The sequence below is a fragment of the Gallinula chloropus genome, assembly GCF_964237585.1.
Source record: "Gallinula chloropus genome assembly, chromosome: 8".
Taxonomy (NCBI): domain Eukaryota; kingdom Metazoa; phylum Chordata; class Aves; order Gruiformes; family Rallidae; genus Gallinula; species Gallinula chloropus.
In genome coordinates, this window is record NC_140093.1 from 24,877,540 (window position 1) to 24,897,701 (window position 20,162).

The 20,162-nt window shown below is 45.1% G+C and overlaps 1 protein-coding gene across 1 annotated transcript in view; it reads right to left on the minus strand.

Moving 5' to 3' along the window:
• Window positions 1-13,290: 13,290 nt before the first annotated feature.
• The window catches only part of EPHA4 (EPH receptor A4), a gene marked incomplete at both ends in the record, with an annotated part of 98,830 nt that continues 91,958 nt past the window's right edge, over window positions 13,291-20,162 (minus strand). The window contains 4 exons of the mRNA XM_084267489.1: window positions 13,291-13,405; window positions 13,691-13,846; window positions 16,477-16,670; window positions 19,106-19,255. Of these exons, the coding sequence (XP_084123615.1) occupies window positions 13,291-13,405; window positions 13,691-13,846; window positions 16,477-16,670; window positions 19,106-19,255 (615 nt within the window). The remainder of the gene's footprint in view (window positions 13,406-13,690; window positions 13,847-16,476; window positions 16,671-19,105; window positions 19,256-20,162) is intronic.

Genomic DNA, 20,162 nt, shown 5'->3' on the forward strand with positions numbered 1-20,162 from the left:
CATCTAAAATGAGCACAGAGCTGAAATGCAGCTGCTTTAAGTGGGTTTCACTTGAACCAAAGGCCCAGAAATCAACACTGAGGCTGAAAAGTAAAAGCTGCAAAAGGAAACAAATGAGGCAACAGAGCTCAGATCCCACCAGTCCCATACTGCCCTAGGTAAATACTCATACTCAACTGCAAGCCACCTCATCTCTGGGGATAAATGCCAGCTGAAGCACTTTACATATGGAAGAGGTACACTTGTGGGTTTTTTTTCCTCTACAGTCTTAACTATGAACACAAGATGTTCACAAATAAGACCTCCAGTTGCTCAATTTGAGATTCCATATGCTATTCCTGCTGATAATGAGATATTAGAGATTATGAGATAAACCAACATGTCATTCTAATTCAAAAAGGTAAGCTTCCAAGTCCATGGAAATCCCTTTTTAACACAAACAGAAAGGTCTTGGGATTAGTTTGTTCAACAGTCAAAAATTAGGATCAATAAGGAAAAAGCTGGATGAAGAAAATAAAGCAAGAAAATAATTCTTAGCATTACAAAAATAATCTGGTGGCCTGTCCTGGGCTAGGAAGCTGTTTAAGTTACACAAACACCTGAAAGTGCCTGGACAGCCCTGTGACCATTGACAATATCACCTACAGCTTCCCAGTCACACACGAAGGGCAAATTCATCCTCAGAACGCAGAGCACAGACATAGCAACGTGTGTGATGTTTAACAGTTACTTTCTATGTGAAGAAAGAGAGGAAGCATTCAGCTGTCTGGAAGACAACAGCACATTGTCTTTATTTCCTCAATAATTTAAGGAGAGCTGCTCTTCATTTAATCATGAAATAAGTTTCAATCTGCATTGGATGCTGCTGTGATACTCTCTGGATTTGCATCGTTATGACAAACACAAGCCTCTCCAGTCCTGTAATAAGAGCAGGGATGCCAGGAAATAACAGGGCATTCCAGGCCTGGGAAAACAGAAAATCCTTCCCAGTGGCAATTGAAAAGTGAGGGAGGTTCAGTGATGGAAAAAAAAAAACAAAAAAAAACAACCAACAAAAACCTGGCATAGATAGGAGCTGGAGTATAGAAAATAGGAATAATGAGGTGCAAGCATAGGAGGGAAGCAATCAAAAGAACCCAATAAACCAAGACTTTACCAGACAAGCTTTGACTTGAGGTTGTCTGCATCAAGAGTAAGTACACCAAGAGACCCAAGCACAGGTGAAGAAACCCAGTAGTGGGACTGCTGGTAACAGCAGGTAGACTAATTACCAGGGAACGTAATTTTTCACATGAAGAAATGCAGGGGTTTTGAGAGAGAAGCAGAATTTCAAGTAAAACCTGCCAAGTGACTCTGCTGACAGTCCAGACAAGGCCCCTGCTTTAGCTATTGCTCTATTTGGTGTCTTTGATCAATGCAATACAAATCTGAGCTGAGGCCCAGAACTGGCTGTGTGCACTCCTGGAACACAAACCAACTCTGTTCAGCTTTCCTTCCTCCACTGTCAATAACAAAAGCTTATTTCAGTTGGCCCAGTGCTTGACAACAATTAACTTTGGGAAAAGGGAATGGAGACCCTATCATTTTTCCAAGGACTACACAACTGCAGAACCAGTATGCCCCTACTTCAGTCAAAATGCTTACACAGACAAACTCTGCATGACCTTGCAGGTGTTTGTGATTTAAGCCACACTTGTTTGCTGCTTGCTGCGTTCCCCCATTACTTTCATAAGCACATAAACAAAACACTTACTATGATACAAAACATACCCACCGCAAAAGCACCAGCAAAAGGCATCAAATCTGTTCCTCCCCAGTTTCTCAGCCCAGAAATGCCATCCCATAGGATGCCCCAAGACCCACAGGACTTGGGTGCATCCCTGGCTGAGCCTGGAAGCACACTGTGAGGAGGAAGGGCTTGCAGCACTTCCACAGTTAATGCACATAGAAACAACATTTGCATCTCCCAATACCATAACTCACGGCCCTACTACCCAGCCCAGAAAGGAATAAATGACCTTGTATCCTCAGGGAACTGGCTCCTGGTGAGTTCCTTCTCCCCTTCCAAGCAGCTGCTGGCTAGCTGAGGAGCTGAGAGCATGGGAGTGCTGTAATTGTGGCTTGCAATTAAAAGACATGCCCAGAAGCTGGGATACACCTTTGGTAGCTTCCACAGCTGGCAAAGGTTAAATGCACATTGACCACAGGTGGTTTTATACACCTCACAAAGGTCATGCTGAAGACAACCAGTTGCCTTTACCTCAGATGGAAGCAAAAAGAATGCAGTTAAACTATGGGTAGCAAAAAGATGTAATGTCAACAATGTATTTGTCTTTTCTCCTTAACTATTACTACTCCTACTCACAGGTTAGAAGCGGCCCCAAAGAAAGAATTTTACCAACCAATTCTCTACCATTTTAACATGTCATCACTCCCACCCAAATTCTTCAAGTCAAGCTCAGGGACAGATTGGTGTGACTTTCTTGCATTCTTTTCTAAGAATGAAGAATTTATTTTTTTATTATTATTAATATGTTCCCAAGATATTTTTTCTTGCTCTTAGAGAGAAGAGGCTGAACCAGGAAAAGGTCTGTGCTTTGTGGGGAAGGTGATTGCTCCTAGGGATCCTAATTGATTGTGGCCAAAATTCCCAGAGGTTCAGAAGCATTTTTGCAGATCAGCCCCAGGAGAGACCTGGTCCCAGCCCATCACCAGACTTGTACCTTTGTTTGGATCTGACCCACTTTCCACCAGGTTGCTCTGTGTCATACCAAAAGCATCCCTGCGTGTTCTGCACATTCATGGCCAGCTGCACTGATCTTGTGTTGCAAATAAACAATAATGTTATTAAAGATTTGCCTGGCAGCAGCACTGTGGTGGAAATGATACTTCAGAGCTTGGACAGGTTCATTTTCAGTTATGGAAGTAACAAGTAATTGAACATATTTAAAACATATTTCAAAACTGACACTGGCATTGCAGAGCCCATCAGAATCATCTCCCAAGCCTGGCCCTGGGACAGGTGGGCCCATGTAAACCACGTGCTCACGGCTCCATCCTCTTGAGCAAGATCTCACACACTGGGAGCTCATGTGTCAGTGCAAAGTGAAACACAACTTCAGCGGCTGCCAGGGGCACGGGTGGGCTCGGGGCGCGAGCAGAGGGGCTGCGCTCAGCACTGCACCGTGACAGCCAGGACACGGCTCCTCTCGTGCACGTCTGCATGTGCAGGACCATTCCACATACACACAGATCCTGTGCTACGTTGTTGGGATGGAAGGAGCCTTTTTGAAAACTCCATTGCTGGATTGTATCAGGCAATACCACAGCAACTTTTTACTAGGAAAAACCCCTCAAACTCTTTTCAAAGGACCCATAAACTTATTCCTCCCACTATTTAACTTGTTACTAAGCAGGAGAAAAAAAAACCCACCCACTCTAATCCAGTTCTTGCACATCCATCTGTATATTTTGCTCATAATACTTAGTAGTGTTCAATTCAAACACAGGTTTAATACATAACTTACAAGTTATTCCCAGAATTGAAACAGTTGTGTGGAGGACTTCCTGGGTTTCAGAATAGCTCCTTCATAGAAATGCCACAGTCAATCAATTAAGAAAGCTAAAAGTAATCAGTCACCCACGGTTGATTGGATTTAGCACTTGGTGAATGCTTTTTGTTCTGGGATCAACTACACCCACTTTTAAAGCCAATTAAAAAAAATTTATGATCTCTTCCACCTGTTCAGGATGATAACCTGGTTCCAAAGCAATCAGCTCCAAAACTAAGCACCTCCAAAGCCCTGGGTAAGTCTAAAGTAGCTCTTAGCAGGCTGCAGCCTAGTGTGAAGACAAAAGCAGGTGAGAAGCAAAGCCACGTCACATCTTGAAGCCCGTCACGCTTAGGAAAGTGGTATCCTTGGGCACGGGAAGCGCAGAGACGCTGCCTGCAAAGCTTCAGTAATTGCCAGTGGTTTAGGCTCTCCTCCCCACCTCACCCATTGCAGGAGGAAGCCATCACAGAAGTGCCCGTGGTGAGAAATGGCCTCATTGCAGGTGGATCTTCAAAACTTGAAACTAACAGAAACGGCACTGCTGGAAAGTTGACAGGCAGCTATTTAGGTGGCTTTTCCCTCTGAGCGATCTGCAGTCAGAAAAAGACCCTGAATCCTGGATCTGCCATTCCCACAGCTCCTCTGGGCAAAGCTGAGCCACTCCTGCCTGTTGGGACTGTTGGATGACTGGGAGCATCTTGTGTCTGTGTGTGCCTGCAACTCATTTAATGGCAGAGGAGGCTGCTTAGTTTTCCTTTTCTTTCCTCCATCTGTGGATACTAGACTTCAAAACTTGGTGAATGATACATAAAACGTCCTGTCTGTTCAACAACCATAGGGGAGCACTCAAGACGACTCTGAAGACGACAGTCTTCAGAAATGACAAAACTGGTCTCTGAGGACATTGTGTTGCAGTTCTCACTGTTTGGCCAAACGAAACGCATCTGCCATTATAAGAAGAACATGAAAACAAGGCTGACAAAGAGAGGAGGTGTGAGAGTCCACAGAAACCTTCCTGTCTGTTGTTGGAGACCATTGTTTTGTAGTCTTAAACATGTACCTCAAATACTTGCATAAGTCATAGCCACAAAAGAAAATTAATACAACAACCTAAAAGCCCAACCTGAATGTGCTATCACTACTTGAGCCATTGCCAAAATGCACTTTAAAACATATTTTTTGTTGAAAAACACAAATAAAGATTATCTAAAGTTTCATGCAGCTAAAAACCAGGTCCTGAAGCTGACCAGAGTCAAGGCAGTCTCAGTGAAAGGAGTTTTTATCACCTGTTGGACCAGAGCATCTCATTTATCCTTATTTTCTTTCCGAGGCCTTTCACAGTATGTTGCTGCAATGAACCCAGCAGCCTCTCTATGCGTAGAACATCATCACTGAGTTCTAACCCCACATTTTTTTTTCCAGAAGCGTCTTTTCCAGGTGATTATGATGGAGACGTTTCAGGAGCTTCGTCAGCAAGTGACTTCATGCAAGGCTGAAAATCCAGCTGGGAAGCAGGAGCTCATTACATGACCTTGCTGCACCCCTCAGCTACGCAGCTCCAAAACATCATTAAAAAGCTGGCAGTAGGCACCTCCCTGCACCCATAATTGCCTAACAGCCCCAGGCTGCCCGGCCCGAGACACAAGTTACTGACCCCACGGGAGGTACCTCAGGAGAAATGGGGGGAGAGCAGGGGTCCTAAAGATGGCTTTCTTCTTTCTTCTGCTGATCACTGCTTTTCTTTTTTAAAAAACAGTCTTTGAAAAATGAATACCAAAACGCCTCGGCCCATTTAATTCATTACAAGGTTTTATGGAACAGGATGATGAGTAACTTCAAGAGCACTATAAAAACAAGGATTTCATTATCTTTTGTTGGTCTGGTTACAGGCCAGTAATCCACAGCAGATTACTGGAATATAATTGCCTTATATATATACATATATGTACAAAAGTAAGTTAGCATAGCATATTCCTGTGGCGACTCCCTCCATCCATCCATGAAGAATACATTCACTAAGCTGATTGGAAAGGAATGCTGCAGGTTTTAGTTTTAGTTTTCAAAGCAGGACTCTACATATTCATGTAACTTTCTTAGAGGCTCCTGTAAACAAAGAATTATGTTCAGGGCCACGCCAGAAATAAGATATGTCAGAGGTCTGTAACCCATTCACAGAGAATCAGTCAATGGCCCAAGGGTACTTCCTTGCCAGGGAAAGGGTAAAATAACCGAGGTCAAGGCCTGAAACGCAGCTCTAGTTTTAATCATGTTGTTGACTTAGAGCATAACGTGCCTTTTTTTTTTCTTTCCAATTGTCAAAACTCATTTTGTTTTTCTTGACATGTCTAGAACGGCTCCAATGTCTCTAGATAAACCATGTCTGTTCTTCACACTACTTCAGGCTCAGCCCATGGGCAGCTCTGTACCTTGTCACCAAAAGGCATTAAATGTATAGGTTTTATATCTAACCACCATCATCTGCCTCATGCTACTGCATAAATATTTGGAAAGAGAGAGGGGTGGAGATAGAACAAATGCATTTTGGTAAGGAAATATTTCCATACAATCCATATACTTGGAAGAGAATGAAACCACTGGGGTAAAAAGTTTTGATAGGATGATTTCCTAGATTTGGGAGCTAACAGGGATAAAATAGAGCAGAGAATCAGAAGAAGGTAGAGTACCCAAGTGTTCAATCCTCACTGGACATTTTGACAGTTGTTTCTTAAAAAGATGTAAAGGTTTTGTTTTCATTTCACAATAAAACTAAATCATTCGTAAAACCTTTTCTATGTACGTGTGAAATGGAATGGAATCTGTTTTCCCAGCCATGACACATTCTCTCTTAATACACCGACTGGCTGAACAAAGGCACTGGAGGAACACCCAGCTGGCTGGCTCGCTCTCTCAAGCACAAAAGGACACCATGAACTTGCTTTTGCAATACAGTATAACCCAGAGCCATTGGCGGCGCTGCCTTGGGACCAGCGCTGTGTGATAGGGTTCTCCTGCCTTCACTGGAATCTTTACCAAGAATTCAGTTCAAAATATTTTTGAAACAGACAAGTCAAAAGCTTAAGCAAATTTCAGGTAGAGCCATCACCCTTTCTGCAGTACCTGTGAGCTCTGTACACATTTAATGCCGACAGCCAAGGTAGCAGGAAGCCTGTATGTCCTAACCAAGCAGCAGCTTTGTAAAGAGGCGACGGTTAAGGACATTACGCCCTTGGCGCTGAGCGCGCAGCGCGCGCCCGTACGTGTTACCATTACACAGCGATATCCTTTGCACAATATCCACTCAGTCTCTGGCTTAGAGCCTTCGTCACAGAAACCACCCCCTCCCTTTTCTGCTCCTCCCAACACTCTCACGCCTCTGGTTGAGTCTGACCCTCAGCTTCTCCCTCCCCTCACTCCTGCTCCTCTGCCCTCTCCCTCTCAGGCTATGAGTCTCCAACATGAGCCCACCAACCCACGCAAGCATAGCCCATGAACAGAGCAACAAGTGCAGGTGCTAGAAGCAAGGTCATGGTTCCCACATCCAAGAGGGAATCCCAACCCAAAGGAAGCTGCAAAAACTGTAGGATTTCTGCACAGGAGACACCTGGCCCCAGGCAAGGTCCAGGCAGCAGCAGCAGGCAGGGGGACTACACTCAGCCCACCCCAGGCACGCAAACAAAACTTTATGATCCCACATGCTTCTTCTTGGGCATAGTGCCCGTGGCTACTCCCTGGTCTCCAAGGTAAAGGCCTGGGCAGCATCCTTCCCCCATTACAAACACCCAGCACATCACACAACCTGGGATGGTAACAAGGAAGTTCCGTGCTTTCCGGGACACGTGGGAGTTACGCAGTGTAAATGAGCTTTCGGAGCGTGTTCCTGTGAAATCTACTGGAGAGAATTAATCCCTTTGGGGCAAGCAGCAGAACTACTACTCCGAGTTCTGTATTCGTATCTGGGGTGGATAAACCCTAAATTAAAAGAAAACATGCAATAAATAGAAATAGTCCATTCCAGGTTTGTACAGCAACTACTTTATTATTTTCAAATGCAAATGTTTGCATTGTTTGCTATTTTACAATTTTACAAACTAGGTATAAAAGACCATAAATAAATGACATAAGTTACGTGTACCTAAAATTCATGGAGGGGGGAAAAATTACAAATTAAAACAAAATAGAAAAATCTATATATCTAACCCAGAGATCGTTCAAATGCACGAACCAAGAAATGCTGTTAGATTTTTTCAGGATGAACTAAATTATAATATGCCTCATACATTCTAATTTTAACCACAGTCCTTGCATATTCCAACATACTTGCAGTGATACAAAAAAATAAATGCACTCTCTTTTTATTTGTCTGATTAGTATTTCACGTTTGTTTTTTCTTTTCCTGGTTATGAAAATGTCACATAAAAGAAAAATACTGCTTTTTTAAGTCCTGTTTGCTGGTTTCTTACCAGCCTTTTGTATTTTATACATATATATTTTTAATACATAAGATCCATCACAAAATTAGTACAGCAAGAAACCCGGACAAACATCAACCAGTGGTGTGTGAGCAGGACAGTTCCTTACCAGAGGCTTATCATGCCAGACAGTCCCAGTGACCACCTCTCCCAAAGGGGCTGCGGGGCCGCGGCACTCGCTTTCCTTTCGCCCCCCGCGCTGTCTGGAGCAGCGGCCGCGGTGGCCCCTTGGCACGTCCTGGCGCCCCGACCGCGCTGCCTGGTCTCTGCTGCCAGCGCGGCTGCCCTCGCTTCCCTGCCCTTGCTTCCCTGCCACGGACCTGCAGCTACTTCTCTGCCAGCACAGGCAGAATGTTAACAATGAGGGTCAGTGAGGTGGGAAAAGTGGAGGGAGCAGGAGCAGCTCTGGGACACTGCCACAGGGCTTTGCTCAAGGCTGCGCTCTCTTTTAACGCAGAGCATCCAGCCTCCCCCAGCTCTCCTGGAGCTCTCCCTGTCCCAGAGCAGTTTGCACAGGGCACCACGGCAGACACCAGCCCCCCGAAGCCAGGAAGCAAGCGGGGAGCATCCCCTGCCCCACTCCAAATAGTCTGTAGGTTTCCTGGGCTCTACCGCAGAGCTCCAGTCTGAAACTAGCTTACACTACACTGAATTCTCCAAACACAGAAAAGCTTTGCTAGGTAGTACCAGTAAGTCACAGCACTGCTCCTCGGGCCACGGAAGAAAGAGTGCCTTCTATTGCGCCTCACCAGCCCCTCACCACATGCACGAGGAACAGGACACAACTCACAACTCTTGCTAGCTCCTGTAACCTTACAGATCTTCTTGTGTTTCTGTTCCTTAACTGTGCTGGGAGCAAATGAAGTGTTCTGATTATTATGTCAGGAGTTTTCACAGCTTGCACACAGAGCATGGTGCTTCTGTGAATGGAAGAATTGCATATATTTGTTCGCATTCAACAAGTCTTTAAAATCCTATTTTTGCAGATAAAAAAGGCTACTTAAGTATTCAGTTCAGGGTTACCAGTGGACAGATACACAGGTGTTGCCTCCATCACCTTGCCATTGAGTAACTGGTCAGTCTTGATCACGAACGGGGCACTCATACGAACAAACGACACTCAGGAAAACCTTTAGCACCCTCATGGATCCCGTAATCCACAGCTCCGAAACGAACTTGAAATTGCCCCTGTTTCAGGCTGCAGAACCACTCAGTAAGGTTAGTGTGGCAGCTAAAAAATACACTTATAGATACAGAAATTTAAACACTTTTTAATGTCTGTGTTCTTGCTGCCATTGCAGACACAAGCTATTGGCCTACTCTCACACGGCAGGGGACTCCTGCGCTTCTCTCCAGAGATGTTCTGGGCACAGTCACAGGCAGCTCTACACACGAGGCGACTCACACACGGACACACGCACACATACGCACCTTTCAGGGGACACAATAATCCGTTATCCATTCAAGGGAAAAAAAATAGATATATTTATATCACTGCAACGGCACGTTTTGTGTAAAGTGTCACTTCAGCAATGTGAACAGGCAGATCACAGGAACTGGGTTTTTGCTGTGGCACCTGGCCTGGTGTCCATGGTAAGATGTGTAGTGCTCCGTCACCGGCATTCGTCCGAACGCAGCAGTGACGGCCGGGGGCAATGAGGAGAGAAAATAACAAAATATATAAATAAAACCAAAGGTAGGAAGATAAAACAGGAGGGAGGGAAAAAAAACTAAATCCAGAAGTCTGCAGGGCTTTGACACAGTACATTCCTCAAGTGACGACTGGGTGCTGAGTCTGATCGAGTCAGTTCTCTCTCAACAAAGAAAAAATCCAGGGTGGGTGGCGAGGAAAAAAAAGAGAAAGTAAAAGTCACGCTCTCTTCAGGGACCGATGACTGTTCAGTGTGTGTTCTCCAGAGTCAGTGCTAGGGAAGACACAACTGTGGATCCAGGTTTCATGTCTAGTCTACGTTCCTCCATGGTCAGTATGATCAATAGGATGGGCTACGAGGCCGGGAAAGCAAAATCTGATTTCCCTGCAGAAAAAGAAAACAGGAACATGTTAAATGACACACAGGGAGACAGCCAGCGGGCCTGCCCATGGGCCTCCCCTCCTTGTTAAACAACATGTAGAGAGACAGCCAGCCGGCCTGCCCATGGGCCTCCCCTCCGTGCTGAACAACACGCAGCGAGACGCCAGCGGGTCGGCCCGTGTGCCTCCCCTCCACTGCCCAGCAGAAGCACTGCTGTCAGCAGCCAGTCCCACCCGGGCTGCAATCGCCCCTTCACACCAAAGGAACAGACACAAACTCCGTTATCCTGGTGAAGAGGTGACATGTTCATGAACTGAACCCTCTCCCCAGAGAGGGGAGAAGCACTTCCTAAAGGCCGGAGGAGATACCAGGAAGAGATGCAGCTCTCACACAAATGGTGGCCGGGTGGCAAGTGCGGGAGGCTGCAGCGCATCACCACGCACGTGCCGGCTGGTTCGGCCGTGAGACAAAGACAAGTAGCAGCTCTCAAAGGGTGAGAAGCCTTTGCCTCCCGTGGCCCTTTTACATCCCTCACACTATTTCAAATCTTGCTTCTGCGACATAACTGATAAACAGATAGGAAATGAATATAGAGAGAGATATTTACATTCTGGATGTCCCCTCACCGGCCCTATTTCGGCACAAGGAACACAACCATTGATGGCAGCTCTGAAAACCCGGCATCTGAGCTGCCTTCACAGTTTCCCTTTGGTAGTGACAGAGTTTTTCATTTTGTGTGGAAAATAACGGAGTGTTTTGAATTACCGTTACTAGACTTCAAGAAAGCGATTTTGTAAATTGGCCAGAAAATTGGATGTATTTTGTTTTTACACAAAACGACAATCTCACCAGAACACAACAGATTTGCAGCAAGAGGAAACAAAGTACCTCCGCACTTAAAGAGTAGAAGAATTTTTGCCACTCAAAGTGCAAGTCTCAGGTCTTTAAAATGAGTAACCGCATCTTATGTTGCCTGGGACATTAAAACATGCTGGTTTGAGTATATTTTAAAAAAGAAATCTTAAATTTCTTGAAATAGAAAAACTTCTATAAGTAATACTGCAGAACAGCCTTTACTAAGCTGTCATGACTTGACGTGATCCCAATTTAGCTATTTAGCTTCCCATGTTCTGAACAAGTTGTTTTCTGAGAAAGTTGGGGGTGAGGGAGAGTTAGTGGTTAAAATCAGCAAGTTATTGTTACAAGTGACAACAAGCGATGTGAGTGACGAGACTGTGACTTGTCCAACTGAGTGAGCTGTTTCAGATTTAGAATAAATGTGATTATTAAGGAAACCTGACATACAAAGCCACTAAATCATTTCTGAACTTGCTGTCAGGTGCCGAGTGGGACCAAAATATTATAAGCCCGAGAACCAGCCTTAGAGCCGTCAAATATAAATCTCCCCTTTCTGGCACTGTGCCCAGCACAGCTGAAGCACGAGGTCTATTCTAGAGAACGTGTTGTGAAAATCCTCCTCCTACCCAGAACAGCATCAGTGGGCCTGATCCCGTCACTTTTCTAAAGGTCATGTCAGCAGTTTGGTCCTTGAGGACTTTAAAAGGAATCTGGTTCGTGCACTCTGTTCAAAAAGAGAACTTAAAGCTTTAATATAGATAAAATTCAAGCCTCAAAGTGTTCAGAGCTTTATCCATGTGACCTAATGAGGACAGCCACAGTCACCTCCAGCTGGCAACCCAGGGGATGCTTTCACTCACTCAACCTTCCCTCTGTTTCTCAGAGGAGGTGGTCACGCTCCACCCCGTTAGCCATCCTTGCGAAGGGGCGCGTAGACCTTGGCCACGCAGCTGACACCTGGCACTCACGCCCACAGCTGCCCAGGGAGTCCAGCCTACGGGGCCGGTTTCAAAAGTGAATTTGTTTCCCAGATCTGGTCAGACTGGACCTGGTGTCTGGAGGGCAACACTGCTGCAAGCACAGTCCCATTTACTTCTGCTCCCCCTCCCATAAAACCACTGACACAGCAACTAAGACCCATCATTCTGAAACAAATACTGGTTCTACTGTAGCTCATGAGAGGGCAGGACAAGTGCTCCTTTCTTCTTGGCATATTTGTGAGTTTTACAAGGCTATTCTTACTATCTATGGGATCCACATGTGTGGATTTTTCCACCAAAAAAATAGGGGCATCTCAAGCTCTTTGCACCAACCAGAGTGAAACCCCAGGTGCTCTCCTACACCATGTCTGCACATCCTAACATGCAACAGCTTGAGAGCAAGACCAGGTTTTGAAAGAGTGCAATTTTCACTGTCATCAAACAGAGCAAACAATGAGAAACACTAAGCAATTAGTCCAGGAAACCAGGACAGGTTCATACAAACCTGCTGGGACCCCCAAATAATACATACCACAGCACCTTTTTTCTTCTCCCAACAGTGATGAAACCCTTGCACAGTTTAGGGAATAAAGCACCATGAACACGTTGCACGCTGTACTTCCACTGACCTTCTCCGTGGGGCAAAGGGAATTGCTTCTTGAAAGAGAAAAGAAGTCTGAAAGCTCCACAGCCACGATTGTCACTGCTGACTGCTGGCGGGGTGTTCACAGAACGTCTTTAAGTGGCAGGTTTCAGCACGGCACAGAAACAGCCAACGGTCTCCCCAGAAGTCCAGTTTTGCCCAGCAATCCACGGGGTGGTCACGTCATGTCTCTCAAGCCCGTACACAGGTAGATCACTAATCGGCAGGCACTGATTAGCCAAAAGATATTCTCACTGAGGTTTCTGCAAGGTATTAGTGATGCATCAAGTCTGCAAAAAATATCCTAGGGCAGATTCTTCATTCCAGTGAAAGATGCACAACGGTGGTTTCACCCACAAATAAAACACTACGGTTGTAATCCTACGGGTCGCGGGGAGAAGGGAAGTAATTTTGCTTTTGTTTTTTAAGCACAGTATCTGGCAGCAAACATAGCATCAAAACTTGAATGTGACATTATATTTATACATGTATTTTACATATCGTTGATCAACAGAGAAGTATGTTCCAAGAAACAATTTGTTCCAGGTCTGGTTTAAAATGACGGGTTGTCATTTCTGGAGGCCCCCCTCCCGACACACACGCTCGGTTTCCACAATCTGTACATCAAGCAACGCTGCAGATCTTTAATTCGACGGGCGAGGAGACGGAGTAAAAAAAGTGCAGTTCTTCAATTAAAGTGCATGGATGAGGTAAACTAATTTCAAGAGTTTTGAGTTTTTTTTCAGTACTGGCTCAGACGGGAACCATCCTGCCGTGCATCTGTTGCATTTGGGTGCGCATGGCTTGAACGCTGCTCAAGATCTTGTTCTGGTGCGCGATGGCAGTGATCCCGATCCTCGCCAGGTCACTGTGGAAAGGAAGAGAAGAAGCAGGGGGCTGAGAACCGGGGATCAGGCGCTGGCGCAGAGAAAAATATTGAGTCAACCGCAAGCAACATAGCAAAAGCGAGGCAGATGTACAGAAATGTTTAATTAAATAAGTGAAGGCATTGTGAAGGCATTTTAAAGTTATCCTCCTTCCAAATGAAAGGCATTCCATTCCTTTAATGAGTGTAATGATATGCAGCACAAAGCAAAAGAGCCCGATTAAATCCAGATTTACCAGTTCTTTTGTTATATCGCTGAGTACTTACTCCTGGTTCATATGCACCACAGCCTCGAGGGTGGTATAGCCAGCAGCTGTGAAGTTATCCTTGTATCGCTCCATTTTAATGGCTTGGAGCCAGTCACCAACAGAAACCACCGCTGAAAACTCGGGGGAGCTGGGATCCAGCAGGGCCGTGCTAGGTCTGGATGCCAAACAGGGAAAGGACAGAAAAAACAGCGTCAGCCGGATCATCAATCGCAAACCAAAGTTTGGTGTCTGCAACAATTATCCTCAATGATTAGGGAAGGCAGGGGCAAGACAACATGCCCCGCAAAACCATGCCCCTCTGCACCACAATGGAGAGGCAAGGACCTTAGCAAAATGCAAAGTAAAATGCTAATTTTTGCAAGATTTAATGTGACCTTACGCTTCTATCCTTGCTTTCAGACCTACTTTGAACCATAACGCCGCTTGCAACTTCCATCTGAGACGCAACCGAGTTGCTAGAAAACAATTTTACTTCAAGAAGCAGAGAAGGTGCCAGTGCTGGAAGGCGCTCGGCCCAGCGGGTCTGTACCTCGCAGGCAGCTCTGCAAGACCTCGCCAAGCCTGCATGTGTCAGACCTCAGCGCGGCAGCTACAGAAACGCTGCTACTGATGTGTGCGCAGAGGCACTGGGAGCTCGCAACCTGCCAGACGGGTTCCGAGGGCAAAACTCAGGGCGGGTTCAGATAAATCCTGTTTCCAGCCAGGTTTGCAGGCGAGCTCAGTGCATTCAATCAAACTGGGGACAGCGGGGAGTTAATCCCCTCTTTAATCAATCCATTCCTGACCTGCGCGTGTGCCAGGAGTGGCGGGACTCCTGCGAGCTTTGATCTCTGTTTGCACTGTGGAATGTGCTTCTCATTTTCCCTTGCACAGATTTGCAAATCATTATTTTTACCAAGTTTGCTTCTCTTGCTAATGCCTAAGTTATTATTTCATGTATATTGTAAATCACAGTTTTGTTAAATCATTATAAATTACTACTATCTCTCTAAGCAAACCAATTATAATTTAGCAGTTTATTTGAAAATGCACATCATCAAAGATGTACAATAGCATAGCTATGTCTGGCCTAAGGCACCGGGTACGTGCTGGCGATGCTCAGTGCAACTCTTTTGCCATACTACCTAACACAAGACCAATGGTGGCAACCTATTTATACACACTTGCACTTCACATACAAAGTCATATATTAATAGTGCTATATGCATATTTGAAACTCATATTCCAAAGATAAGAAAAACAAATATCTATAAATAGCCATGAACATGAAATGACCTTGAATAGGTGATTAACTACTTCTCCGGAGATATTCAAGACCTGTCTGAATGCCTACCTGTGCGATCTGTCCTAGGGAACCTGCTTTGGCAAAGGGGTTGGATTCGATCTCTTGAGGTCCCTTCCAAACCCTAAGACTCTGTGATTCTGTGCACTTACATACATACACACAAAACAACCCTGAACAGGCTATTAACTGTTGCAAAATCTATGTATTTTCAAAAATCCCTGAGAGTTTGAAAGGAAGCAGAAGGGAGGAGTTCACACTGTGGTTCTCAAACCAAATTGCCACAGCAGATCATATTGTGCTTCTCACCATGTAAATTATTTAAATCTCAAGGGTGGATACATTTTTGCCAGGCTACCAATGCAATTAGGGCAATCTGGAAGATACATGGTGGCAGTGGCCTCACAGGGTTCATAATCGTGCTTCAGATAATGTACATTGTAAGCAAGAGTCACAACGGGACCTACAAGTTTAGAAATGAAAATAGCTTTTTCCAGGATCTTGTTCTGTTGGAGGCTGAAACGGAGCCAGTTACACCGTCACCGATTCAAGACTCTTAATTTTGTATTGCCCAAAGGATATTTTTGTACCTTCCCTTCCACTGAAAAATATTCACCCATTATCTTCCTCTTGTTCCTTCTAAGGTTTTTTTCCATCTCTACTTGCAAGCAAATTTCCCTGACAAAGCAAAGCCATTTGTAAAAACCAGAAGAAACCCGGTGTAAATTAGTAAAGCTCCTATTACTTCAGCAGCGTTTCGCCAGCTTAAACAAACTGCTGATCTGTCTCAACAAAGGTATTTTGGTTTTACCCTACAACTCTGGGAGTTTCCTTCCCAGTGCACGTACCAGGTATGCCATGCTTAGCAAACAAAACAAAGCACACAAGTAATGCGGGATCGGTGGAGACATGAAACTGGCTTTCCACAAAATTAAATTCAAATTCATATAAAAATTAATCCACACCTCCCCGATGCCTGCAAGGCGTTGGCTGCAATGCCGTAATACCGTAATTGCAAATCCTACACAAATCTGGGGTTTATAAAACTTGATGATGTACTTTTCCTGCAGAAAACCACATCGCTGCTGTTAGCTGCGCTGCATTACGGCTTCCCCTTCAAGTCCTTTCAATAGGGGCGAGAGGGAAAAGACACAGCGAGCTGCCTTCCAACAGAGCTCGCCCGCATCAGAACCGCTTCAGGACCTGCTTAAGACGGTGCTATGAACCCAGTCAGTGTTGGTGTGTCACAGCAACATCCCCACTCTTCCAAATTGCCTTCTCACTGAGCTAGGAGAGTCCGGGGTGCCCAGTGGGGTTCAGCAGTGTGCCAGCACAACCCCTCTGCTCTCCAGCGCGGTGGTGCATTGCCTGCTGCGCAGCCTGGCCCCGCGCAGCTACCAGGCACGCTTTGAGCCCAGCGCAGAGATCCAGGGGATGCGCAGCTTTGCCTGTCATCTCCACTGTGCTCCCTCATACATCACCATTACAAAAGCACAGCTGACCTGGAGCTCTCGCTGCCTGTCCTCTTCAGGCTGTTGGGGTTGCGGATGAGTTTGTCCAGCATGTTGACAATCTGTCCAAATTTAGGCCTGTCACTGCGCTCCTTCTGCCAGCAGTCCAACATCAGCTGATGGAGAGCAATGGGACAGTCCATCGGGGGTGGCAGCCGATACCCTTCTTCAATGGCTTTAATAACCTATAAATGGCACAATTAGGAAGACATTAGAGAACATCAGACACTGCTCATATCTACCAGCTGAGTGTCATTTATCCTAGGGCAATCCAAAGTATGGAAACAAATCCACAATTAAGTGAAACAACATGGAAAATTGCGCTCAGACTCAGGCAGTTGGTGGTCTCAGAACTGTCATTTCTCCTCAGCAATTCAAAACTAAAAGGGTACAGCATCCAAAGCAGACATCAGATGCAGCAGGGCAACATATCATGAAAGAGCACATGGGATACAGGGATGACAGAATAGCCCAGGTTAGAATTTAGCAGCTATACATGTTGGCCAGAGGATTGGAGAAGCAACAGCTCTGCAGCAACTCTTTAGTACCTGTCTGTTTTAGGGAGATATGTCAAACATGAAATTTTCCCCATCATTTTTAGGGTACAGCAGATCACCCCCTGCTCCCTCGCTTCCTGGGCTAGCTCATCTCTGCCAGCAACACAACCTGTTCTCTAATGACTTCACTGTTAACCAAGAACTGCAGAGGTGGGGAACCCTTTTGTGCAGCTCTATTGAGAAAGTTACAGAAGTCCAGTGCAGCAGCTTCAGCACACGTTTTGTATTTAATGCAAACCAGAAAAACTCACCAGCTGAAGCCATTTCAAACCCTGCAAAAAAAGAGCTCCAGAGTTCAGTACTCTGATGGCTTCTTAGCTCTCTCAGGAGAACAGGACGTGACCAGGACTCAATTCTGACATGACAAGGACATCACCCAGAAGCCTTCAGATCTTAATTAATCAATATGACTTTGCTGGCAGGATTCATCATGAGACTAGAGACCAGGAGAGCAGAAAGAGTGAATTGCACTAGACTCCCTCGTTCTGGTCTTGTCCAATTAGCGGCTAAAATCCACTGGGAGGACAGGGTGAGGGATATGCTTGCACTATTAGCAGCTATTCAGTGACCACAAGCAAAGTGCCTCTCACTACTCCAGGAAGTATGAGGAACTTTTGATTTCTCTCAATTCCACAGACATGGGGGAGAATTCAAACTCTGCTTCTGCCACGCTGTGAAAAGCACCACTCCCACCTTCGTTAAGGAGGAAAAACGGGTACATCTCTGCCACGCACTGGAAGAGGACACAGGGACACCAAGAGCAGCTGTCACTGTCCCGATCCAGCCGGCATCGTGACCGGGTCTGGCACCGCACACCGGCGTACACCAGCCTAACACGCTAGCTCTGCGGTTGCTGCGCTGATCTCCGCTGTGCTGTGGAGACATGCCTGATGTAACTGAGACACATCTGGTGTTTTATTTTCTTGCTAAGTCTTGATGACTTCCTGTTAGCAATGGAAGGCTAGATTGGGTGCCAGAAGAGACGTTTCACATCAGAAGGAAATTAAAATTATATCCCCTGTTTAGATTAAATGCCATCCGCATCTAGACACTCTTTGAAAATATTCAGCTCTACATAAGAAAGCAGATGACTTGTAAAATGACTGAACCACTCCCATGACCATATATTCAGATTACCATTTTCTTCTTCCTTTATATGTTTGCAAATCCCCTGGGAAAAGAATTATGGATAATCTATGCCTCGTTGTCACTGGGATTTTTTTTTTTCCCCATTTAATAAAAATTCTATTAGCAAAAGCTGTTATTAGCATTATTATTAAATACTCTTCTGGAATAGCAGTCATTGTGCGTGCTCCCTCCTGGAATACGCTGAAGTAGTCCAGATGGTACGGTTAAACAGGACATGCATAATTTAAGAATGGTCATTTAGGAAAGCTGCCTTTTAATGTCCTCAGGGGGCAGCTATGCAATTGTCACAAGGATGCTCTGACTGATAGTCAGAATTGAATTTCATACGTGTTGTTTTAGATATCCTGCAAGAAATAAAATCATCTGGAAGTATTACAAGCGTACTGGGGCCTGAAGAATTAACTACTAATAGGAAGACCCATTAAATTCAAGTGTTTTTTCTTAAAGACTTCCAATAAAGTTGAGATTTAATATCAACATTCAAATCTTCTCTCTCTTGACAGTATTACGATCTGACAGTTTAAATACACTCATTTCCCCTTTGCTCCATTCCTCTTTCTTAATTTAATTGCTCATAGTTTTCCTAAAATTAAAAAAAAGGAAAAAAAAAGGGAAAAAAGAAAAAAAGAAAGGAAAACTGCTACATGCACAAGTTACAGACCCTAAGATGAGAATCTACTATTCCCTGATCATAGACCAGACTTGAAGTATTCAAGGAAGTCTTACTCGCAGAGAGGTTCCCTGAGAAAACAGGAATCTACCACTCCTGGTATCCTCTTAAAAACCTGGAGTAAAAATGCCTAATAACCATATCACAACTGGCACAGAAACACATCAGCAGACATCTAACGACAAAGATAAGGCAAGAGGGGAAAGGAAGAGGAAAGGAGCAGGAAGCTCAGGGGGAGACTTACATCTTGATTGGACATATCCCAGTAAGGTCTTTCTCCATAGGACATCACTTCCCACATGACGATGCCATAGCTCCACACATCACTAGCCGAGGTAAATTTGCGGTAGGCGATGGCCTCTGGCGCAGTCCACCTGATGGGGATCTTCCCGCCCTGTCACAAACAAAAGAAACCACAGGCTGGTGAGTCACTGACCCAGTAATGTGCGTGGCTGACGCTGCTCTACATTGCCATTAAAAACACAAAAGGTTTGCTGCATGCAATTCCAGAATCCATCTTAAAAGGGCATCCTCTTTCTCTTTGCCTTGCCATAAAACTGTCAGATCCAACCAGGAGGCAATGCTGCCCATCTGCTTTCTTCAGTCACAAGGAGACAAACCAGTAAATTGTTAAATGTATTTTTATCAGCCCTTTAAGAGATCTCTGCTCAGGGCTATGCTGGAGCATGAGAACAAGCCAGGGGTTTTACAAAGTATATATTAGAGATTTAGTTGACAAAACAAATAAGTACATGCCGTTAATTACTATTTCCTTGCTTGCCTGTCTGACCTGTTTGGCCTGTCTCAGAAAAATGGGATTATAAACCTGCTTTTCAAAAAGGTAAAATAAGGAGAGGATAAACTGGAAGATTTATGAATACTGTGGTGTTTCCCACGGGCAACATCCCAACTCCTACCAGAGATGTGAGGCGGCAAGCAAGCCTCCGGGCTCTCCCTGTCCCCATGGGAGGAGTTCAACACCAGACCAAGGTACAAGGCTGCTTTTCATACCTGTTGGAGAGAGCTGCCTCTTGTTACAATACTTCTTTTTAAACAAGTAAGAACGCTCGGGCAGCTGATTTGGGTCGCTGAGGTCCTGCACTGTTTAAAGAGGAACTCGCTCCATCCTGTTCACCTGATTTTGCCTTAGGTGAGTGATCCCAGGCCAGAGACTTCTCCTTTTGTTTATGTTAATATGCAAGGTGGTTTTAATTGAGCTTTTGGTTTCCGGCAGTTCCATCTGGGGAATAACTTAAGCTGAACAAAGGTTTTGGGGGTTTGTCATTTGCTTTCATGCTTTT